Source organism: Sinohyriopsis cumingii, chromosome 2 (assembly GCF_028554795.1).
Source record: "Sinohyriopsis cumingii isolate HCF-2022 chromosome 2, ASM2855479v2, whole genome shotgun sequence".
Lineage (NCBI taxonomy): Eukaryota > Metazoa > Mollusca > Bivalvia > Unionida > Unionidae > Sinohyriopsis > Sinohyriopsis cumingii.
In genome coordinates, this window is record NC_142962.1 from 70,740,087 (window position 1) to 70,761,547 (window position 21,461).

The window sequence follows — 21,461 nt, forward strand, 5'->3', positions numbered from 1 at the left end:
CAGCAGTGCTGTTGCCATATTTGTTGGGCCAGTCTTTGTTTTCAAGTAACAGATGTTATGTAGTTCACCGTCTTTGATAATCTCAAAAATTCTGTACATCTTGGAATTAATCTCTTTGAACACACGATTAAAAGAGTTCCTCCTGTTGATTTGTTCAATTTTGTTTTAGAAATATTATAACTAGACATTGCAAATATTGGAAGCAGACAACATAGTTTTTACTGAAATAGACAATTCTAGAAACCAGAAATGGACTGCAGGCAGTCTTTCTGCTTGTTTGCGTTGGGAGCTTCCATTTGTGTTAAGATGACAGTGTTAGGGACCCCTTGGCAACAATCAAGTTAGAAATTATGAATCAGTGAATGAAATAACCACGTTTAGTACATTTGTTATATCCATGATGCTTTTGTTTTAAAATTTTTTTTTTTAAATCAGTAGGGATACAAACAAATGGGAGGGTGTGCAAAGACTATAATAGTCTAATAGCAGTAATATATTGCCTGCTATTATTGGATTGCTTTTCTTTTCTGTGACTTTTAGTCCCCATTTGAAGCTAATTATTCCCTCTGCCAATTAGTATTGGCATGCCAGAATCGAAAAGAACATGATCCCAGTCTGAATCCTTAGTCCCAGCCAACATATGGAATACTATTGTATTTTCTGCATGGATATTTTATGCAGTGCACATGTGCTGTATAGTTCATTGAAATGCACCTACAGTGTTATCTTTAAATGTCTTTTTGACATTTCACATACCTTTTTTATACAAGTTGAGTGCAGGGTTCCTATACCATCCTGAATTTTAAAGAAGACACAGAATCCAACTGGAATTTGAATTCAATGAAAATAGCTAGGAAAGCATCTTGAAAATTACTTTTTTTGTCATATGTCCTGGACATTGATATCAAAAAACCTAAACTACAAATTTTGTTTGAGAGAATATGTCGTTGTTCCACTAAAAATTGCAGTGAAAAATTTTCAATGATTGTCATATTACTTCGGTAGCCATGGTTTAGTCTGGTAACTTAGATTTTTGCACACATGCCTTCAACTGCAGTATTGTGTCTTTTTCAAAGCATCAGACTTTAAAAATGACTAATGAAATTTGTCATTTAATCTTCAAAATCTCTTGGAAAATAAAAATCATTTTAGTGCAGGAACCCTGTGAGTAGTTTATGCACCTTGCTTAGCAAATGGTGCTTCAGTTAATTATATCCCCCTTAATATTTCTAGTGCTAAAGTATTGCCTGTCCTTTATCAATTTCAGATTGTTTTGTTTTATGTGAAATAATCTCTTTCAGAGTTAATGTTGTCACATATTGTGGTTACATAAAGGTCCCATGGGACATACACCCCACCAGTTTATCATGCAGTGGGTGTTCATGCACAGGCGGATGCCCTGTTTATTGTCTCTGGTTTAACCAAATGTGGGACTTAAATGAAAGTTATTGCACATGCCTCTTCCTTCTTACCTTCACTGAATGACTCCTTCTATTCCAAGGTGGTGTCTGGATTGCTTCCTATATTAGGAAAGACTACTGTCTTTTGGGGCAGGGCCATGACCTTAAAGGATTTGGAGATCACCTAAGGGCCTAAAATGGAAGAGCAGGGATCTCAATCGGATCAATCTGATGTGCACTTGTTTATCCGATTTTCACCATGCACCAGGTAGTGGGTGCTAGGCATTGCCCACAAGTCATTCACTGAGCTTTGATGACTGACCACCATCAAACTTCAGGATGTATACCTTCACATCAATGTCTTCCTGCTTAGCACAGAAAAGACCTCTGGTTTGGTATCAAATCAGGAGTTATTTCAAGTTCTTCTTTTCAGCCATGCCTCCACCTCCAATGTCCTTACTTGGGTGATGGAGGCAGCTGTATCCCACAGACTACCAGTATTTCAATGACAAGTTGGTGCACATTGTCCATAGATATTCTTTTCTGTAGGATCTTCCCCATACTGGTTGACTGTGACCCATCATGGTCTTATTGCCAGCCTAGAGAAGCCAGATCTTGAAACTTCGTATATCTGAGGATGATATTCTTAACCAGTCTTAGGAAGTTTTGTGTTCTTTAAGACACGATTGACCAAAACATGTCCCTCATAACGGCTGTCTTGACTTAGACCTCATCAGCTCACCATTACTTTACTACCCTGGGAACTGAATTAAGCTGCAGACTTGGTCCCCTTAATGAGATTTTACTTGCACAATCTCTTTATCCTGCTTCTTGCCAAGTAGAGATTGCACTAGGACCTTCTATCTCCTCAGATTCCACTGGTATCCAGTTGTCACCACAACTCGTGTTGGTGGGTAATCAGGACAGGTTTCTGAATGGAGCTTGAGTTCACATGCCTGAACCACACTTCCTTTCAGTACAGTGACACATCAGATTTTGAATGGGGTGCTCGCCTGAAGCCAGATGGTATAGTTGGTAAGGAATTTTGGTCCCAGAAAGAAGCAACCCTTTGCATAAACAACTTTCATGTGTGTGTGTCAAACTCATAAGGTATCATTTTGTTATGATTGCCTCAGATCACACATTAGTAATAGCATACCTTGTGTGTCAGGAAGATTGACATGTTCTTTCTGTTCACATGGAAGTAAAAAAAAACTCCTGTGATGGGCAGCCTTGGAGTAGGTCACTCTCCATATCTGCCACATTGTGGATAAGAGGAATATCTTGACATAGTCTGTCCAGAGGGAGTCATGCATTTCTCATGAACTGATCTCTGCACCGCCTAGTAGGAGGTCACATTTCTAGGTGAGGTGGGGAGTTCGTTGGCAGGCTTACTCACTGTGAGAACAATAAACTTCCCTTTTAAGTCTCTCAAGTCTCAGATCAGAGGGTGTGGATAGTGAACATTTTCAGTAAAGTGGGATTGTCTGTATGTGTATGCCTTGACACATTTCACAATAATTCTGCAAGTGCTCCACCATGTGATTATTCTGCTGCTCATTTCATCCATTCAGCCCCCTTGTGGCCCTAATGGTCTTAGTTCAGTGACCTACTTGACCTTTTGGTAGGTGAGTTTAGGAAATTACCACAGTCTCCTCCACAACAGCCAGCAGATTTTCCACCTTCATGGTTGTTGGCTTATCTCAAGCAGTCAATCCACCAGGACCAGTTTTTTTTAGCAAGATTGCCAACTGCATTGTTCAGGCTAGAAGACAATGTGCTTCCAAATCTTAAGATGCAAAGAGGAGAATTTTCAGTAATTGGCGCTATATATTTAATTGAACAATCATACCTTTAAGGCAGTGGTTCCCAACCATTTTTGGCCACTACCCCACAAAAATAGTTTTTCTGAGACTCACAACTCAATTTCCATATTTTAATCAGATTTGCCACCATAAAAAATTTCCTGTTGACCCTCCAGAACATTTCTTGCGACCCTGATTTGGATAGTGACCTGGAGCTTGGGAACCACTATCGTAGGGGATAGTGCAGTTGTCTTGTATGCTCAGTTTATTGAGACCATCAGCCTTCATCCTAACTGCTAACTGGTAAATTCAGCAGTGCAGTCCTAGCAGGTAATCTAATACTGTGCTATTAAAATGAATTGGGACAGGGGGAAATTGCCATGGATCACTCCTCCAACCTCATTCTGATGTCTTGTATTTTAGATCCAAGTCAAAACAGTAGTATTATGTATGTTGGCTATAGCTAAGGCACGAGACTGGGATCATGTTTTCATTTCTGGGAATAATTGACTTGACTAAGAGTCCCAGATAAGGAAAACAATACAATTGTGGCATGTAATTATTACATAATTAAAATTATTGTTACCACCCACCCCACAAAACTACATGCTTATATGATTAAGATTTTTGACGAGTTTGATTATGGAAAAGAGACTGTGTGTGTTAATTATGCCTGTCTTTGCAGGGCTAAAAATTTCCACTCATCTACTATTCTTTTCACAGGTGGTTTCAGAGGAGGGGCGAGTCAGTTTTACAGGTGGCATTTTATGCATATTCACTGTTATGTTCAAGTGAAGCATGAGTACAATTTATAACTTTTAAGTACAATGGACATCATGAGATAAAGTTTGGGAGATATTTGCATTTGGTTGTGTTCCATTGGCATTGCAGAAAATTCCCCTACCCCACAAAACTTAACAGTTAAAAAAAATTGCTTGATGGAAATTTCCCTCCCTCCTCCCCACAGCCATCTGCAGTTGCAGTGATTGCTTAGGTAGTTGCTATGCACTGCTGTGTTCTTAAAATGCAGCATATACCTGCATAGTGAAATTATCAACTCTTTGGGGTATTTTTGAGTAGCTTAACTTTTGAGGTATATTTGTAGGGAAGAAAATCCAGAAGAGAAAGAAGAGCATACAAAGAAAAAAGACTAGCTGGAAGGAAAATAAGTCCACCCAGGTATTAAATATACATTTAGCCACCTCCTTAATGTAAGAGAGGTAAATTTTCTTGGAAGAATTCATATTTGCAGCTGCAGACAATTTGAAATGGTATAATAGTTTAAAAAAAGTTATTAAACATTTTCGTCTGCGTAGGTTCGAGTCTCGGATTCGGCCAATGTGGGTATGTGAGAAAGCTTGCCAGTAGCTTCTCGAGGGTCGGTGGTTCTTTCCGGGGATTTACCGGGTTCTTCCTCCACCATTAATACTGGCCGCCATGTATAGCCTATCGTGTGCTGAAAAACGGCGTTAAACCCTACAACAACATTAAACATTTTCGATGGTAAAGAGCTGTTCAGATTTTAAGCATTCATTCTTGTGATCTCACAATACCAGATGTTCTGTTCATTGGCATCATATAATTAGTTAACTGTGTGCTTGGTTAAGAACACATGTAAAGGAAAAAATTCTTATATGTTGGTGGGCTTGTCTTTGTCCACAAATTAATTATTCAGCGATTGAGTGAGATCATTGTACAGTATTATTTTGACTGACCATAGGATCTGTTGTTGAACAGCAGATAAGTTCGTTCCTTCATTTTATGATGGAATCATTGCAAACATATCTGTTTGAAATAAAATGAAGATTTAATTTACCTTTCAATATCAGTAAAAATGCTCAGCATATGAAATGTTTTAATGGACTTGACTATGTAAGGCATAGTAAACTCAGTCAATGTAGGCAGTGTTTGAGTAAAACCCAGGATTTTTTATAGGGCACTGTCAGTGTTAAACACTTTTATTGTTTCTGATAGGATCTATATTTTCAGTTATCTGGATCCTTTGCCTTGGTATTTTGATTTACTGTCATCAGATAATATTTTATAATTGTATACCTTGTATTTGTCAATAATAGAATGGATAATGTGAAAACTATTAGCCAGACATTTTTAAATGTTATTGAAAGGTATTTTCCTACATTTACCCCATCCCTTGGCATTACCAATATCACAAATAATTGTTGGCCATATAGCCCAGAATAGTGGAATATTTGCTTGTAGCTAATCCATAGGACTAGCAAAATAATGAAAAAATAAATAGAACAACTTAAGAAAGAAATTGATACAATCTGGTCTGCCAGTTCACTGCAGGAAACTAAAAATAATAGGATATAATGATATTTTTGGTCTAATGAAGATGCTTGACTTCAGTATCAGTAATTTGTTAATTGTTGGTATTGCATAGCTGGTTATTCTGGCATGGAATTACTGTCATCATTATTATGAGAATTCATCCTCCACTGATGAATTTCCATAGAGAGATCTGGAAAGCATCCAGAACATAACAGAGACCCTTTCTTCTGCCAAAGTTCCTACTACATTTGCCAAAGTCCTCATATTTTCTACAATGTCTTTTGCAACTGCAGTTTGTAAAAATTGTGCCTCAGTTCTTATTTTCATTCATGAAAATATTCGCTCCCATTTGAGCTTATCCAAGTATTTGTTGTCACTGATCTCTGCAGTACCACACTCATCTCATAATGTGTGGTATACTTTTTAATTGTACTTCATTGAGGCACTGAGGTAGGTATCTGCTCCTATCAATGCCGAAACATGAAACCTCCTCATCAGATATTTCGTTTATTTGTGAATGTATATTTATTCTCCCCTTTCATGTATTATGCTTAGTTTGTCTCATGTAAGGGGCACTTCCATAGCTTTATAATTATTTAATTATTTTTTCTTGATGGTGTTTTATTTAAAATTGCTTTGTCATTAGGATTTTCCAGCTGGGATTGGAAAGAGTCTGCTCACACTTCTTGGGTTTGTTTTTACTTCAGTTAATACTTTTGCCTGTTTTGTCAATTTGATGCCCATTTAAGTGCCCTGGTACCCATGTGATATGGAATCAACTCATTCACATGCCACTTTTAGGGAGGACTTGCTTAGCATTTGTCTGGAAGTTACCATATCCCAATAATGACAGATTGCTGTGTGGTTGGCTGCCACTGAAGACAGCCTTCAGATTGTACAAGAGTGTTTTGCTTGACCGCATTTTGTCTAGAGACAGCAAAGTTCACTTACAAGCTTCATTGTCTTTGGTAGACAAGAGAAAACTCTGCTTTCTGGGCATCTATAACTTGCTTCCACCAGAGTTTTGTTATCCTTTTCCACAGTTGATAGGTTGGTCCACTTCCAGCATTCGTTGACATGCTAATTAAGATAGACTAACTGGCACTCAGTTATCATAGTCTGGTCAAGTGGCTGACTTGTTCTATAGCACACATATTAGTGTTTCTTAAAGAAATCCCAGTAGTAGATAGAGACATTGCAGGTATGAGAATGTGGAAGCTCTCATCAATAAGCACATCAGATACTGTCTTGCTTGGTGCAGGATGGGACCATCCTGTGAATCATATTTCCCATAACCCATTCCTGCAAAAGGAACATGACAAACCCTGTCCCATCCTAAGATGACTCTGCCATCTAGATGAGATACAAGATCGGTACTGAAGCCAGTCTTGCCCATGATGCTGAAGGATGTGCCTGCTTACATTGATCAGTATTTTGTATGCCATCCCATTATCAGTATACTGGCAGTCATAGGGATCAATATACCCATTATAGTCCCACAGTTGATAATGTTATGGATGATAAAATGTCTCTGTTCCACCTTGATTGGAATCAGAACACACGAGGCTGTCTGTTATGTATATTTAGTTTGTATGGTTTGCTTGACTTTTGTCCATGATTGAAGACAGAGTTTAGTGCATGCATTATTTTTATCTTGTTAAGTTATATGTTTACTTGGGTTTGAGTTCAAGATCTATCTGTGACTGACTTCAGAAGTTTCTAGAAGCAACTTGCTTTCTGTTTAGGAGTAAATTATCAAGTAAGATGATTGGGTTTTTTCCCAAAGTCAAGTGGGGATGTATATAATGTTCAGATCAAGATGATTGTTCATTCCTATATTAAGAGCAGTCTATGGTGTTATCATTTTCAGTTGTGCTCAGTCATAAGTTGAGAGGAATTTACTCATATTATTCACTGGAAGTTCAAAGTGCTCACTGATGTTTGGATTTTAAAAAAACTATTTGTGGATTAATGAGGACTCAAAGACATTCTGGATTGTATCATTGTGATCCATCAAAAGCAGTGGTGTATTGGCACATTCAAGACTTGATACATCAACACATTCTAGATTGGAATTAATTCAGAACACCAAAGGATACACTGGACAACAAATTTTTACAAAAGTCATGTTACTGAAATAAAATTAGTCAATTCTTATCAATTTTTATGTGCTGAACACGAATATGACAGTCAAATTGCAAAATTGGCTCTAGTTTTTTTGTAATCTGCAAGAAATTAATGTTTACATAACGAAATGCATTCCAATAGTAAAAGGTCAACTGTAATAGCCTACCTATAAAAAATCAAGTCATTGACTACATCTTAGATTTCTTCGCCTGTCTCTTGTACAGCTGTTCGGGAGCATCTCTGAGGAGTGTCCAGCAGTAGTCAGCCAGCATTGTAGTGGACCATTTTCCCTGGTATCTTTGTTCCATTGTTGCGATATCTTGATGAAAACGTTCGCCGTGTTCATCACTAACAATACCACAGTTGCTAGGAAAGAAATCCAAATGGGAATGAAGGAAGTGAATCTTTAGAGACATATTGCAGCCAAGTTTCTTATACTTCATCAACATGTCTTCTACTAGTTCCTTATAGTTTTCTGCCCTAACATTTCCGAGGAAGTTTGTAGAAACTAGGCGAAAAGCATTCCATGCTTGTTTCGCGTCACCTTCCAGCAAGTTGTTCTGAGGACCCACAAAAACTCCCTCTTTAATCTTTGCTTCGCTGAGTCGAGGGAATATTTCATGCAGGTATCGGAATGCTGGCAAAGTCCGGTCAATGGCTTTCACGAAGTTCTTCATCAAACCTAGTTTGATGTGAAGGGGTGGTAGCAAGATTTTCTGAGCCTCAACCAGAGCTGGGTGTTGGATATTCTTCTCTCCAATGGCTACATTCTGCCTGTGAGTCCATTCCTTCCTCATGTAGTGCATTTCCCTTGCTCGGCTATCCCACTCGCATAAGAAACACATGTATTTTGTATATCCTTGCTGCAGTCCCATTAAAAGGGCAACTACCTTCAAATCACCACAGAGGTGCCAGCTGTACTTATTATACTCAATGGAATTCAGTAGCTGCCTTAAGTTATCGTATGTCTCTTTCATGTGGACAGCATACGCTACTGGAATAGATGGCAGAATGTTTCCATTGTGCAAAAGCACAGCCTTGAGACTCAGTTTCGAAGAGTCCACAAATAGTCTCCATTCTTGTGGGTCATGAGTGATTTTTAAAGCATTCATGAAGCCCTCAATATCAGAACAGAATATCAGATTACTTTCCTTTCTGAAGAAAGGCTCCAATTGCTGGTGGCGCTTTCGATATGCAGTAATTGTGACATCTTCTTCTAGAAGATTCCATTGTTGGAGTCTTGATCCTAGCAATTCTGCCTTGTTCTTTGATAAGTCCAAATCATGAATCAGGTCATTTAGTTCTTCCTGTGTTATTCTGTGTGGGGTTGATGATGCACCACAGTGAAAATCTGGATCACTGCATGCTGATGGACCAGGAGAAGAACAGGTCGACTCACCTTTGTCTTCGTCAGATGAATCAAGAGAATATTCTGCTGGAGGTTCTGGAATAGGAAGTCCCTCACCATGTGGAACTGGTCTCAATGCAGACGGAATGTTTGGGTAGACTATTCTCGACTTCTTTCGCTTCGTTATTCCGCCGGAAAGAGGAGGAACCAAGCAGAAGTAACAGTCATTTAGGTGGTTGCTTGGCTCTCTCCACACCATTGGGACTGCAAACGGCATTGATGACCTTTTGCAATTCAACCACTGTGAAAGCTGTGTTGTACATGTAGCACAGCATATATGCGGAGCCCAAGGCTTGTCTTGGTCACCAACCTTGCATCCGAAGTAAAGATGATATGCCTTCTTCACTTGAGAATTGATACTTTTCTTCTGGTTGGCAAATGTCACTTCCCCACAAATATAGCAAAAATTGTCCGCGGTATTAACACACTTTCGAGGCATTACTGTTCTTTATTGTACGTAAATGGATAAAATAATAAGTTTTATGTAACAGTAGCTTGAACTGTCTCGCACAACGTCTAAAATATTTTAAATGCTGAACCTATCTGATTGGGCTTTATATAGTACACTGCTTACGTCAGCTTCAGCAGCCGCCTGGCATTAGTATAATAGGCCTACACATGTATAGTACACTGCTGACGTCAACTTACTTCAGCAGCCGCATGGCATTAGTATTGCATTGCATCAGAAAATGATGCAATCAACTGTGGATGATGTGAGCATGATGGTATTATGCAATGTTACATCATTATTCCGGATGTTGCTGCAGTCCTACTGGAGAAATTTACACAGTGAAACATAGAAAATGAGGTATATGAATATCTTCAAAACGAGAGCCAATACAAATTTTTCACGGTTATATTCGTGTTCGGCACACCAAAATACTACAGATTAGGGCCTTTTCAAGTCAGTAATGATTTCACTGTTGACCAGTGATATTATTCAAAACACTTAATTTGTTCTTGTGATAGAACATTTATTACTATTTGGGATTTAATTCACAATGCTGTAAGTGGAAATCACAATACTGTAAGTTCCACATACATTTTCATTTTATAACTTTGAGAATTAAATTGTATGTTGAATTTTACTAAACTTGATGGCTTTGCTTTTTTTCTAAAACTTAGTTTAAGACATAGCATTGTAATACATCAGATGGTACAAGGTCAGTACCATAGCCCACTTATATCGATCAACATCTAATATGCTGTTGTGATATCAGAGCACTGGCTCTCATAGGTATCAGTCTACCCATTAAAGTGCCACAATGTGTCCAGTTTGCTTGATGTCTAGTTTACTCGATGTCTAGTTTACTCATTATGGCAGCAAACCTCTTTTTCCAATGGCACTTATTTGAGGCCGCCACAAATGATATTGTTGCCCCAGTGGAGGCTAAATCATAGCCTCTTAGCCTGTAGAAAACAGTACCAGTCTTCATGAATGCGCAATCCCATTTCGGAAAATAAGAGAACTTCAGTTAGCTTATATTGGGTGTTCCCATGCAACCTCCAAGATGTAAGGTTTGTATGGATGCGAGCCTAGCATGCTGGGGTACACATCTTCCATTATTCGAATTGTCTATTGCATATCAATATCCTAGAGAAAATAAGCCATGCTGAAAACATTTTCATTTGTCGCATGTAAATCTACATGGAAAAAGCATTCTTTTTCAAGCTGACTGCTTCATTATGGAGTGTTATATCAGAAATCAATCAGTAACCAGATTCCCAGACCTCTGCATTCTTGATTTGGATTTTCTTACATTGAGTCATATTCTGTGCAGACTACATGTAGTAGTGACTCACTGACCCAAAAGAATCATTACAAGCAGAATGGTTGCTTCATCCCTTTTTTTCTCAGTAACATTTATACCCACTTTATTCAATTAATGGTAGATTTATTTGTGACAAGGTGGAATGCAAAAACTCCTAACTTTTGTCTCACCAGTCCTGAGCAAATAACACTCCTTACATAGATTGGAACAACTTGGACATATATTCAACACCCTGATTCCAAGGTGCTACAAAATCAAGACAATTGGAGTGTCACATCATCCTGATTGCTCTGTTTGAGTGGGTAAAATCATGGATTCATTATTTGAAAGATCTGGCAGTAGAAACCGCAAAGAAGAAATCTTTCTTCATTTGCTCAAACAACCATGATGGTAGACATTTCATTGGAATCCAGAATATTGAACTTGTACATTTGGAGTATATTAAACAGGCTATCAGGAAAAAACAGTTGTTACTACAAGTTATGGACAGAATTGTTGTACTGAAAAGGACCTCCACTTTGAAAGCTTATGAGAGGATGTGTAGAACTTTTTCATGATGGATTGAGTGTGAAGTCATTTCTCTGCATAAGGCATCAATGAACCAAAATGCTAACTTCCTAAATTAGCTTTTTGAAGAGAAACAGTTTGCTCCATTTATGATGAAAGTCTCCCATTCCAAAATCATCATCATGGAGAGAGAATAAAACAATGACCTCTCCAATCTTGTGTTGAGTTTTTATTTTAAAATACCAGTGGCACTGTCTCTCTGCCGAAAGTGGAATGCCTGACTGATTAAGGCACCATTCGAACTGCTCTCAAGCACTTAATTGGTTAATATCTCATTTAAGACATGCTTCTTAATCATATTGGCTACAACAGGCAGAATCAGTGAAATACATACATTGATGGTTGACCCAAGCTACTTATAGTCCCGACAGGATTGGTCAGTGTCACTCATGTTAGCCTTTGCATTCATTGCCAAGAGAGTGGCTGATTGGTCTAAAGCGCTCTCCATTACGGATCACTGCCATCTCACCTCTGTCTGCGTGGGTTCGAGTCTAGGATTCAGCCAATGTGGGTATGTGAGAAAGCTTGCCAGTAGCTTCTCATGGGTCGGTGGTTCTTCCCAGGGTTTTCTCGGGTTCTTCCTCCACCATTAACACTGGCCGCCATGCGTAGCCTATCGTTTGTTGAAAAATGGCATTAAACCCCACAACAGCAACATTGCGAAGAACAAGCTACTGCTTATGGACAGGGGGTGAAACGTCATGCTAGCCTGGACTTTTGAGCCCAAGATCGTCGACAGCACCTAGTGAGAGCTTTGAAGTGGTATCTGAAAAGATCCAAGCCAGTGCAAAGCAGGAGATATCTTGTTTCATATCTCAGAAAGAGAGAGAAAACAGTATCTCACAAGAGGCTTTATCAGCCTGGATAAGATGAGTTATCCATTCTGCATACAGAGAATTAACCCAAAGTCAAATTAACTTGCACTTTTTGGCATGTAAAATGAAGGCAGTCACTACAAGCATTGTGTTTGAACAAAATTGTACCCTAGCTGACATTATACCACTCAAGGAATGGCGGTCAGAGTCAACTTTCTCTGTCTTCAACCTTGCGTATCTTTCATCCACAGAGTTTTAATTTGATGTGGTGGGACCTGTTGCCAAAGTTCAACAGGTAATCTTCCTAGGCTGTTCATCAGCATTTTAAGGACTAGGCAATATAACATTTGTTGGATTTATAGGAGGCAAAATTTTACCTTTTCCTAAAGCCACGTCATAGCATATTGCGTCAGTACTCCAGCCGGGTTTTCTATCTAGCAGCTGCCCTGACATACCTTAGGAAACCAGAGTGGATCTCCTTTGGGTAAGGATTTGTAATTCCCTCCACCTTTTACCTATTCTCCAAAGGTATTCTGATCAAGTAACATGTTTGAAGAAGAATCCAATAATACTTATCCAAGTATAATACCAAAATACCCTCCCAGCCTCCCTACAGTTACATCCTAACATGAGATTCAGCTTATGTAGTAAATGAGGTACACATGTGATTTATCTCATTGCTCATCATTATAGACTTGTAAGGTGTGTGTGGTATCAACAGAGAATACTTGCTCTAGCGTCCTTAGAAAACAGCTCAGTGGCTGGAAAAAAAGAGTAATATCTATTTTTTTGTCAGCATGAGGTGCTGAGCCTATATCCCACTTCAGAATCTCATCAGTCTCATGAGGGATGCTGTCAATGATGGAAGAGGAAGAATATTTTCATGATCCCTTTGGGGATGAGCCTTTAGCTCTGCCCATGAGGCAATCTTAAGCTGAATATTACACTGCCATGAGGGTACAATGGTGTACCAGTCTCCACCCATGAGGCATCAATATACAATACCCCTTGCTCCATCCATGCATGACAACATTCTTGCTGGACATGAGGGTGAATTATTAGACTCTTATTTAAATCCATCCTGACCAAACATGCAGCAATTTGACATGTAATGACCATAAAGGTATTTATAATCTGCCGTATGCTGTTGCAACTGTTGACTAACCAATCCCTTGGTATGAACATGCTATGTATGATTACATTGGTCATGAGTCGCTTATCTCGGACTGCAAGTCAGTCAGCCAGCCATATATTCCAACAGCTATTATATTTTATGCTGAATACACTGACAGCAAAACCAATTAGCCACACCAAACACTAATATGCCACTTCATAGTGAACTTGCTTTATTCATAGAACTCACTGGCTGATCCAGAATGGCTTCTGCAGCATTATTCTAGTATACTTTTGATGGCATATCCTATGGAAAAAAACTATGCATGTCGACGATAAGACATCATCATTGCCACATGGAATGATCTACCTATGGACCCAGGTGTACAAGAAGTGGACAGTCAACAGCTAGACAAAGGGATGTGATAGAAATGCACGAATCATCTGATACAACAATGGAATTAACAGAATTAAGCTTTAAGGCAACTATAGAAGAAAACTGTCATATCCTGCATCTATCCAAATATCCGCCTACACCTAACAAAATTCCTACCAACAAGGTCAAAGTCTTTGTGAATGTAGAAGATGACAATGGTAGGCCATCATTTAGAACATTGCCTCAGTCAGCAAAAGTTGCCGAAATGACAGGGTGTCTAGGAAAAACTTTGCAATTGCAATCCTATTAATGCTAAAATCTTCTTTTCCATGACTCAGTTGTGACGTTGAATCACTGATGTAAGATGCACCCTGATGCATATTGTTTGGAAATACCTAATGTTGACAAGGATTTTCTGCTTTTGGCGTTACTGCCTCACTTTGTATCAACTTTCACATTTCTAGACTTGGCATCCTTGGTGATTTTTTTGCTTTTGCTGAAAAGGTTCAAAATGATCATGCCTGGGTTTCAGTGAGCCTTCAAGGTTGGGAATGTGGCTGCTTACATCTTGGCTAACATTGTGATGGCCTCCTGCAACATGGACTTAGAAAAGATGCACTTCTGCACTCCTCTTTAAAGTCCCACCCTGCAATGGCCCATTTGGCTTTCACCTTCTGTTCACGTTTACAATTGAGGTCAGAAAACAGGCAGCACAAGGGTTGCCACTTCATGTGTCAGCACAAGCTCTCTAATTCTGACATTCTGCTCTGGTACCATTCCAAAGAAAGTACAATTGTCAGCTGAAATTAAATAGACGCAATTCCCAAAGACAACAGAATAGATGTGCTGAGGCAATTTTAGTCTGTCACACACCCCTCCTTATCAGCATCAGATAGAAAACATTTTCCCTCCAAGTCATCTGCCACCAATTAGCCTAGATTGACCTCATTCTGCATAGTGATTGGGTGATCCAAGTCGTGTTGGAGGGCCTCCAAATCTCATCTGTCATGCTTTCTCCATATTCACTGCCCCTATTCATGACAGAAACCCCAGGTGATCCCATGAAGATGTATATACTATAGAAGTAAATAAATATTTATTCAAAGTTGGCGGTGAAGATATACAGGAGCTGTATGCTCAAGGCTCCTAATCTAGACCATTTCTGGTGACAAAGTCCAGCAACAAATTAAGACAAGTGATTGACCTCAGCAGGCTCAACCAATTCATTTTGGTTCCAAAGTTCAAGATGGAGATGGCAAAGTGTGTTAATCTTTCCACGTGACAAGACAATTACACGATCAGTTTAGACCTATCAGTGTATATTTTTACAATCCTATTCATATGACAGTGCACAAATATCGTTGCTTTGCCAATCAGGTCAAAGCATATAAATTCTATTTTCTTCCTTTTGGCCTAAACCTAAGCCCATGGGCTTCCACAAAAACATTCAACTGTTATCTCCACAATGATGACAGCTTATCTGGATGACATCCTTCAAACACACTGGTTAGATTCGGTTTTGGGCCAAGATATGAACAACCTTCTTGCCCTCATGTGCAGTCTTGGGTGGATAATTAACCTCAAGAAGTCAGACCTTATTCCCTCTCAACATTTTATCCATCTCAGTATGGAGTTTCTCACACACCTCATTCTCATATGACTGCATCCCAAATGCATTGAAAGCATCATTTATGTATCGGAGAGAATTTCAAAATGTTTATCCCTGCTGGGGAGTTTCTTCAGCTCCTTGACCTGTTTAATGCAGCAGCAGATTTGTTATCCCTTTGCCATCTTTATTTGTGCCATTTACAAATGGATCTTCTACCCCATTGGTGATTGTTCATGGGCCATCTAGATTAGAATATTATCTTATCAACCCATGAACTTCATTCTCCAGTGGCAAGATAGGAATACTCCTCAAAAATCCACAGGCAGAAATCATGAATTTTGCAGATGCCAGTCTGTCAGGTTGGGGAGTGCACATGCTACCGGACTTTACAGCACTGAATGCCAAGTAGACATTTTGAGAGATGGCTCGTCACATCAAACTCCATGAACTGAAAGCAATCCTCATTGCCTTAGCATACATATTCAGTGTGCCTCATGCCACCTCCATGGACCCAAACTAAATGCAGTTCCATCTCAATGAATCAGGTGTCATAATGTTACAGCCAGGTTTCACTGCTAAGAACAGGTTGCCATCAATAGGCAAGCAACAAGTAACTATTCTTGTTCAAGACATCTAGAGAGGCAAAGCTCCAAGATCCCTTGTGTATTCTCAAATATTATCTAAGGCATTGGAGAATATCCACAATGGACAGACCAGGCTTCTTCTGCCTCAAGTATAGAAAACAAGATATAGCATGACGTGCTAGCTACTTGGTTGAAGGTAGTTATACAATCGACCTACACTGACCTATCTTAAGAATAAGCATGCCTCATGAAAATCTCAGTTCATGAAATATGCGCATTTTCCAAGAGCCTGGCATTCAAACATGTCTCTGTTCAAGACAGTGGAGACAGTAGGATGGCATGTCCAGACCACTTTCTCCAGCCTTTATCAGATGGACCTGGCCTCACTGAGGATAAAACTGGCCTCACTGAGGACAAAACTGAACTGCATCAGGCCAGTGGTAACTGTACAGACATTAAACACCCCTGTTTATAACGGCACAACCTTGTAACCAGGTGCTATTGGCCACTTTTGCTGGATTTGACTGAAAAAAATACATATTAAAGGTTAGACCAATTAAGTGCAAAATCTCAAAGTGATCTCCTCATGTGTATAGCTAAAGTCTTCCGCTGCTAAACTAACATTTGGAGAATTTCATCCATTAGTAGAGAAAGCATGCTCCTTCTGGATGACACAGAGATAGGTTGCTTAGCATTTCCCCCTCCTTACTTTTCTCCAGATGTAATGTGATCAAGTAATGTATTGGCTGGAGAAAGCAAATCTATTAGTAAATATTTCTCCTATAATACTTACCAGATCACATTACAGATACCCCCCCCCACCACTTCCATGCAACATGAGCATCCTTTAAGGTGTAGCTAAGTAAAAAAAACTTTTAAACTGGATATACCAGTACCCACCAGCAAGTAGAGAGGGGAGTAAACTTGGAAGAGTTGTTTCCCATTGTGTTTGTGTGTGTGTGTGTATGTGTGTGTGTGTGTGTGTGTGTGTGTGAGAGAGAGAGAGAAGCTGGATATACCAGTAGCCACCGGCAGGTAGATAGGGGAGTTAACTTGTAAGAGTTGTTTCCCATTGTGTGTGTGTGTGTAAAGAGTGAGGGAGAAAGAGGTTTTCCTAATGTAATGTGATCAGGTAAATATTGCTGTATTAATATCAGTTCATTTTAAGTTTCTAAAATTAATATCAGTTCATTTTAACTTTCTAAAACTAAATGTCATATACCATCTTGTTTTGAATTTGATGTGATTATCTATAATTTATTAATGATAAAATTTGATTTTCAGCTATGCTGCCAGAGATAGTCCAAAGTATGAACCTTACAGAAGGTGAGAATATTAAGAATATTAATATGTAAAATTGTGTTAAGAAAAGATCTGGAGGCAATTATATTAGCATAGTTTGAAAAACATTGGTAAATTATCAATAATAAAATTAAAATAAGGAGAGTTTGTACCACATCTCAGCATTTTGCCAGTTTGAATGTATGCATTATGCCTATAACCTTTATTTATGGAATTCATTACCAGTGATGCATGTTTTAGTTAAGGGAACTGTCATGTTTTAGAATGTTCTCTACACCTTTTATATGCACTGCAGAATTGGACATTTGAGAGAATTAGATTGCATAGATTTTAAGGCAAGGTGCACAAAAATTGCGTAAGCTTCATTTTCAGTCTGTTTCTACTACATAGAATATTAACAAATCATGACTAAATTGGATCATGCATATCAAATTTTTAACCTATGTAAATGCTTAAACAATTTTAATCCTTTTATCTGCTTTTAATTCTTTTCATTTTGGTTTTCATTTTTTATTTTCTCATCTAGGTCAGGTTCAAGATCACGATCTCGATCTCACTCACATCCCAGATCACGATCAAACTCAAGGTCCCGTTCAAAGCAGAGGAAGGCTCAAGTGTTGTACATCACAAGTTTTGGTGACCATGACAGTGAGGAGGAGGGCAGAGTGATTCAAGGGCCATCACTCCCACCAGTCGTAGCTGTGGGACCACCTCCAAAGCACCAGCAGAGATCTGAGTCAAATTCTGAGTCAAAGTCAAGACGATCATGGTCGGTTTCTGACATTAATTTATACATTAGGCCGGGGAGAGTCGGATGCAATGCAGCTTGTTAACACAAAACATGAAAATTAGTGCTGTGACTTGGGCTTGTTGACAGATTTATAAAGAACAAAATAGACACATTAAAGTGCATCTTGTAGATTATGCAGTTTTGTTGCATAGAACTTCAAGCAGTTTTGAAGAAAAGAAATTCTGTCAAAAAAATGGTTAGAAAGACATCAAGAACTTTGGAAGAGCTTAAAAAATATACAGATTTTTAGGGGTGAGGAGACCAATATAGTTAGAGTAATCCCTCAGTTTGTTTTCTAATGGCAGTTATTATTGATTACCTCATGCAGAATTTTTTGCAAGATGTGAATATTTTTCATAAGTATGGCGTACTTGTATCACACTGGATATTGAGTTTAAGCAAGATATCTTTTGAGTTCAGATATAATGTCCTTTCCACACATGGTATAGCCTTGAAGTCTCTCCCTTATCCACTGTATGTCAGACCATCTGTCTTGTTAGATTTTACATATTGGTCAGCGTTCAGACACAGTGGGCCATTTATGATCCAAGAGTACATTTGAAGGTTATGGGAAAGGAGTTCTTAGCCCACTGGCCATAAGGCAAGGTGAGCTTATGGAATGTCTTTGCATATATTGCACATCTCTGAACAATTTACACTTGTAAAATTCTCAAAAAAAAGCCATTAGAACAATTTTGACCAAATTTGACCGAGATCAGCCTTGTATGAAGGGCTTCACATCTGTGCCAATGATACCAATCCACTGTCAAACATAGCCCCTGTTAAAGAAAACAAAGTAAAACTGCTGAACAATTATGTTGAGTTTATTTATAAACCAGTTTAGTACTTTATATTATTTTTATCACCACTCCGGTGGCCTAGTGGTTAGAGCATCTGCCCCGGATGCAGGAGGTCGTAGGTTCAAACCTTGGCCAAGTCATACCAAAGGCTTCTAAAAATGGTACTAACAGCTGCCTCACTAGGCACTAAGCATTAAGAGGTTAGTGTTAGGACTGGTTGGCCTGGTGTCAGGATAATGTGACTGGGTGGGACATCATGCTACATGTCTGTGGCATGATGTCCCACTGCCAGACATCACTTTAAACTGTCACACTGCAGACATCGTAGCGATATGACTGGAAAATTGTTAAAGATATGTTAAAAAATCTAAATCACATCACAACACATTATTTTTATCCATAACTACCATCAGACAGTATTATGGTGGGTGACACATGCATTTCTTTTGTAGTCCCTTTTGTAGTATTGTTGAAAAGGTTGCCTTTTATTTTAGTGTTCTAGTACCATTTTACCATGTGACACATTGACATTGGCACATGCATATGATGTCATAGGGGTACCCATTTCAACTCCATTGGTTCTGCTCTACAAATTTGTAATTTGCATTGGGTTTGATTTTTAAAGAACAAGAAGTTCCCAGATTTGACTCTCTGGTAATCCTGTCTATTTAAAAAAGACCTGTTATCTTAAGTTTCGTTTTAATTCCCTTTCGTTTGCTGTATGATAAATAGCATAATTTGGGTTATAGAGTGTATAGCTTGACCTTACATCAGATGTGCACTTATTAAATGACTGTTAGCTCTATTTGGTCTTTTTACATTTCTTGACTTAAAAAGTAAATTGGAAATTGGAAAAAAGATAAGCCAATAATACCCTTTTCACTTTTTTATTCTTTAAAATGCATTTATTGCACTTTCAAAATCTTGTATTTCCCTATTTTAAAAACAGCTTAAGTTAGACTAGTTGAGCACATGGAGCAGCAATCTTGATTAGCTGACAGGTTTCAGTAATGCATGATCTTCCATATTTCTCACATGCTAAGAAATTTCAATCACAGTACATGAAAGTAGCATACCAGCTTATCTCTCTATTGTGCATGTTGCAAATGCAAACAACTTCACCTTATTGTGTTGAGCAGAACCATTTTTATTGTAACATTTTGTTTTAGGTAAAAACTTTCCATGAAAATTCATTTTTTAACATATTTTAGAACTGTTTGGATGAAAACAAAACTTAGTCCTTTGTACAAATGATGGGAGTCTGCCTTCAGATATGTTTGTTTTTACTATATAAAGTCCTTAAACAGACTTTATTCCAAAATGGCTGCAGAGAATTAAAAATAACTTGAAAGAAGCATCCTTGCATGAAGACCTTTCAAGATCATAAGATACCATTCAGGTTGGAAATATGGCTGCCATTACTTAAAGTAGAAACATTTGAATGACTTATACAAAACTGCCATCTAAAATTTGACCTGTCTTGATAGAAAGCACCCAGGCATGAAGACCTTCCAAATATACACAAATGATATTGATCCATCCTTAGATATGACTACCATTACTAACACTTGTAAAGACTTAAACAACTTGTCTATAAAACACTGAATACATTTTGAACAAACCTGTCAGAAAGCATCCTGACTTGAAGACCTTTAAAATTTATGCAGATGATGTTGATGCACCTTCAGATAAGGACACTGTTGCCAAAAATATATAAAAAAAACTTTAATTGCCTTCTTCACAAAAACTGCTCTGCAGAACCTGATATGATTTGGTAAAAAAAACATCCTGACATTGAAGTATTGCAGTTTTATGCCAGTGATGCCATCTGTGATTAAAATATGGTCCCTGTTGCTAAAAATATAAAAAGCTTTAGATAGCTTTTTTTGAATACTGCTAAGCAGAATTTGACTAACATGTACATAAATCATCCTAACATAAAGGCTTTTGAGATTTGTACAAATTATGCCAATTCACCACTAAAACTATTTAAAAAATTTATACAGCATCATGTTAAAAAACTGCTGAACAGAATTGACCAACTTTGACACACAGCATCCTGGCATAAGGGCCTTTCAGTATTGTACAGCTGAAATGCCATGGATAAAGAAAGAAACCTTGAAGCATGTGCAATAAATAGCATTTGAAGAAATTTCAACAAAAAGCATCCTACTGACCCAGATTCTTGGTTAACTGTTTGTGCATTTGGTTGTTCGACAGATGTCAGCCAATTGAGCTGTATCAGGCCCACGTGGGCTTTATAGATCTCATCCACCTGAAGTTTTTGTCTTCCTCTGATGTCTGTCTTTCATTGAGGCATTCAAAAAAAGCAACTGGAATTGAACACATGGGGAATCAATGTTATTTTTCTCTGTTAAAGACCATGTGCTACCCATCAAAAATCAGTTTTATGAACAGTTCACAACACTTTGAATAGTCAGAATTACTACATCACCACCCCTTGATAACTTAGTGTGCAATTGCATGCATTTAATGAACTCGCTTCAGCCATGTAAGCTAAAATTTTAATAATGTCTTGATAATGTTTGAGCAGGTCTTTTCAAATTTATCTCATTTTTCTAAAAGTGTGCTAAGCCTTCAGTAGATATGAAATAAATTATTTTCTTGCCAGTTTTTTATTTGTTAAACATTTTATTTTCACTCAAATGTAAATTGTAAGGACCATTTCATTGTATCTTTT

General features: G+C 38.2%; 1 protein-coding gene across 4 annotated transcripts in view; it reads left to right on the forward strand.

Moving 5' to 3' along the window:
• The window catches only part of LOC149805131 (CLK4-associating serine/arginine rich protein-like), a 126,464-nt gene that overhangs the window by 49,174 nt on the left and 55,829 nt on the right, over positions 1-21,461 (forward strand). For all 4 annotated transcript variants that reach the window (XM_089947719.1, XM_089947727.1, XM_089947735.1 and 1 more), the window contains exons 10-12: positions 4,311-4,384; positions 17,153-17,194; positions 17,697-17,939. In XM_089947719.1, coding sequence (XP_089803845.1) covers positions 4,311-4,384; positions 17,153-17,194; positions 17,697-17,939 — 359 coding nt within the window. The remainder of the gene's footprint in view (positions 1-4,310; positions 4,385-17,152; positions 17,195-17,696; positions 17,940-21,461) is intronic.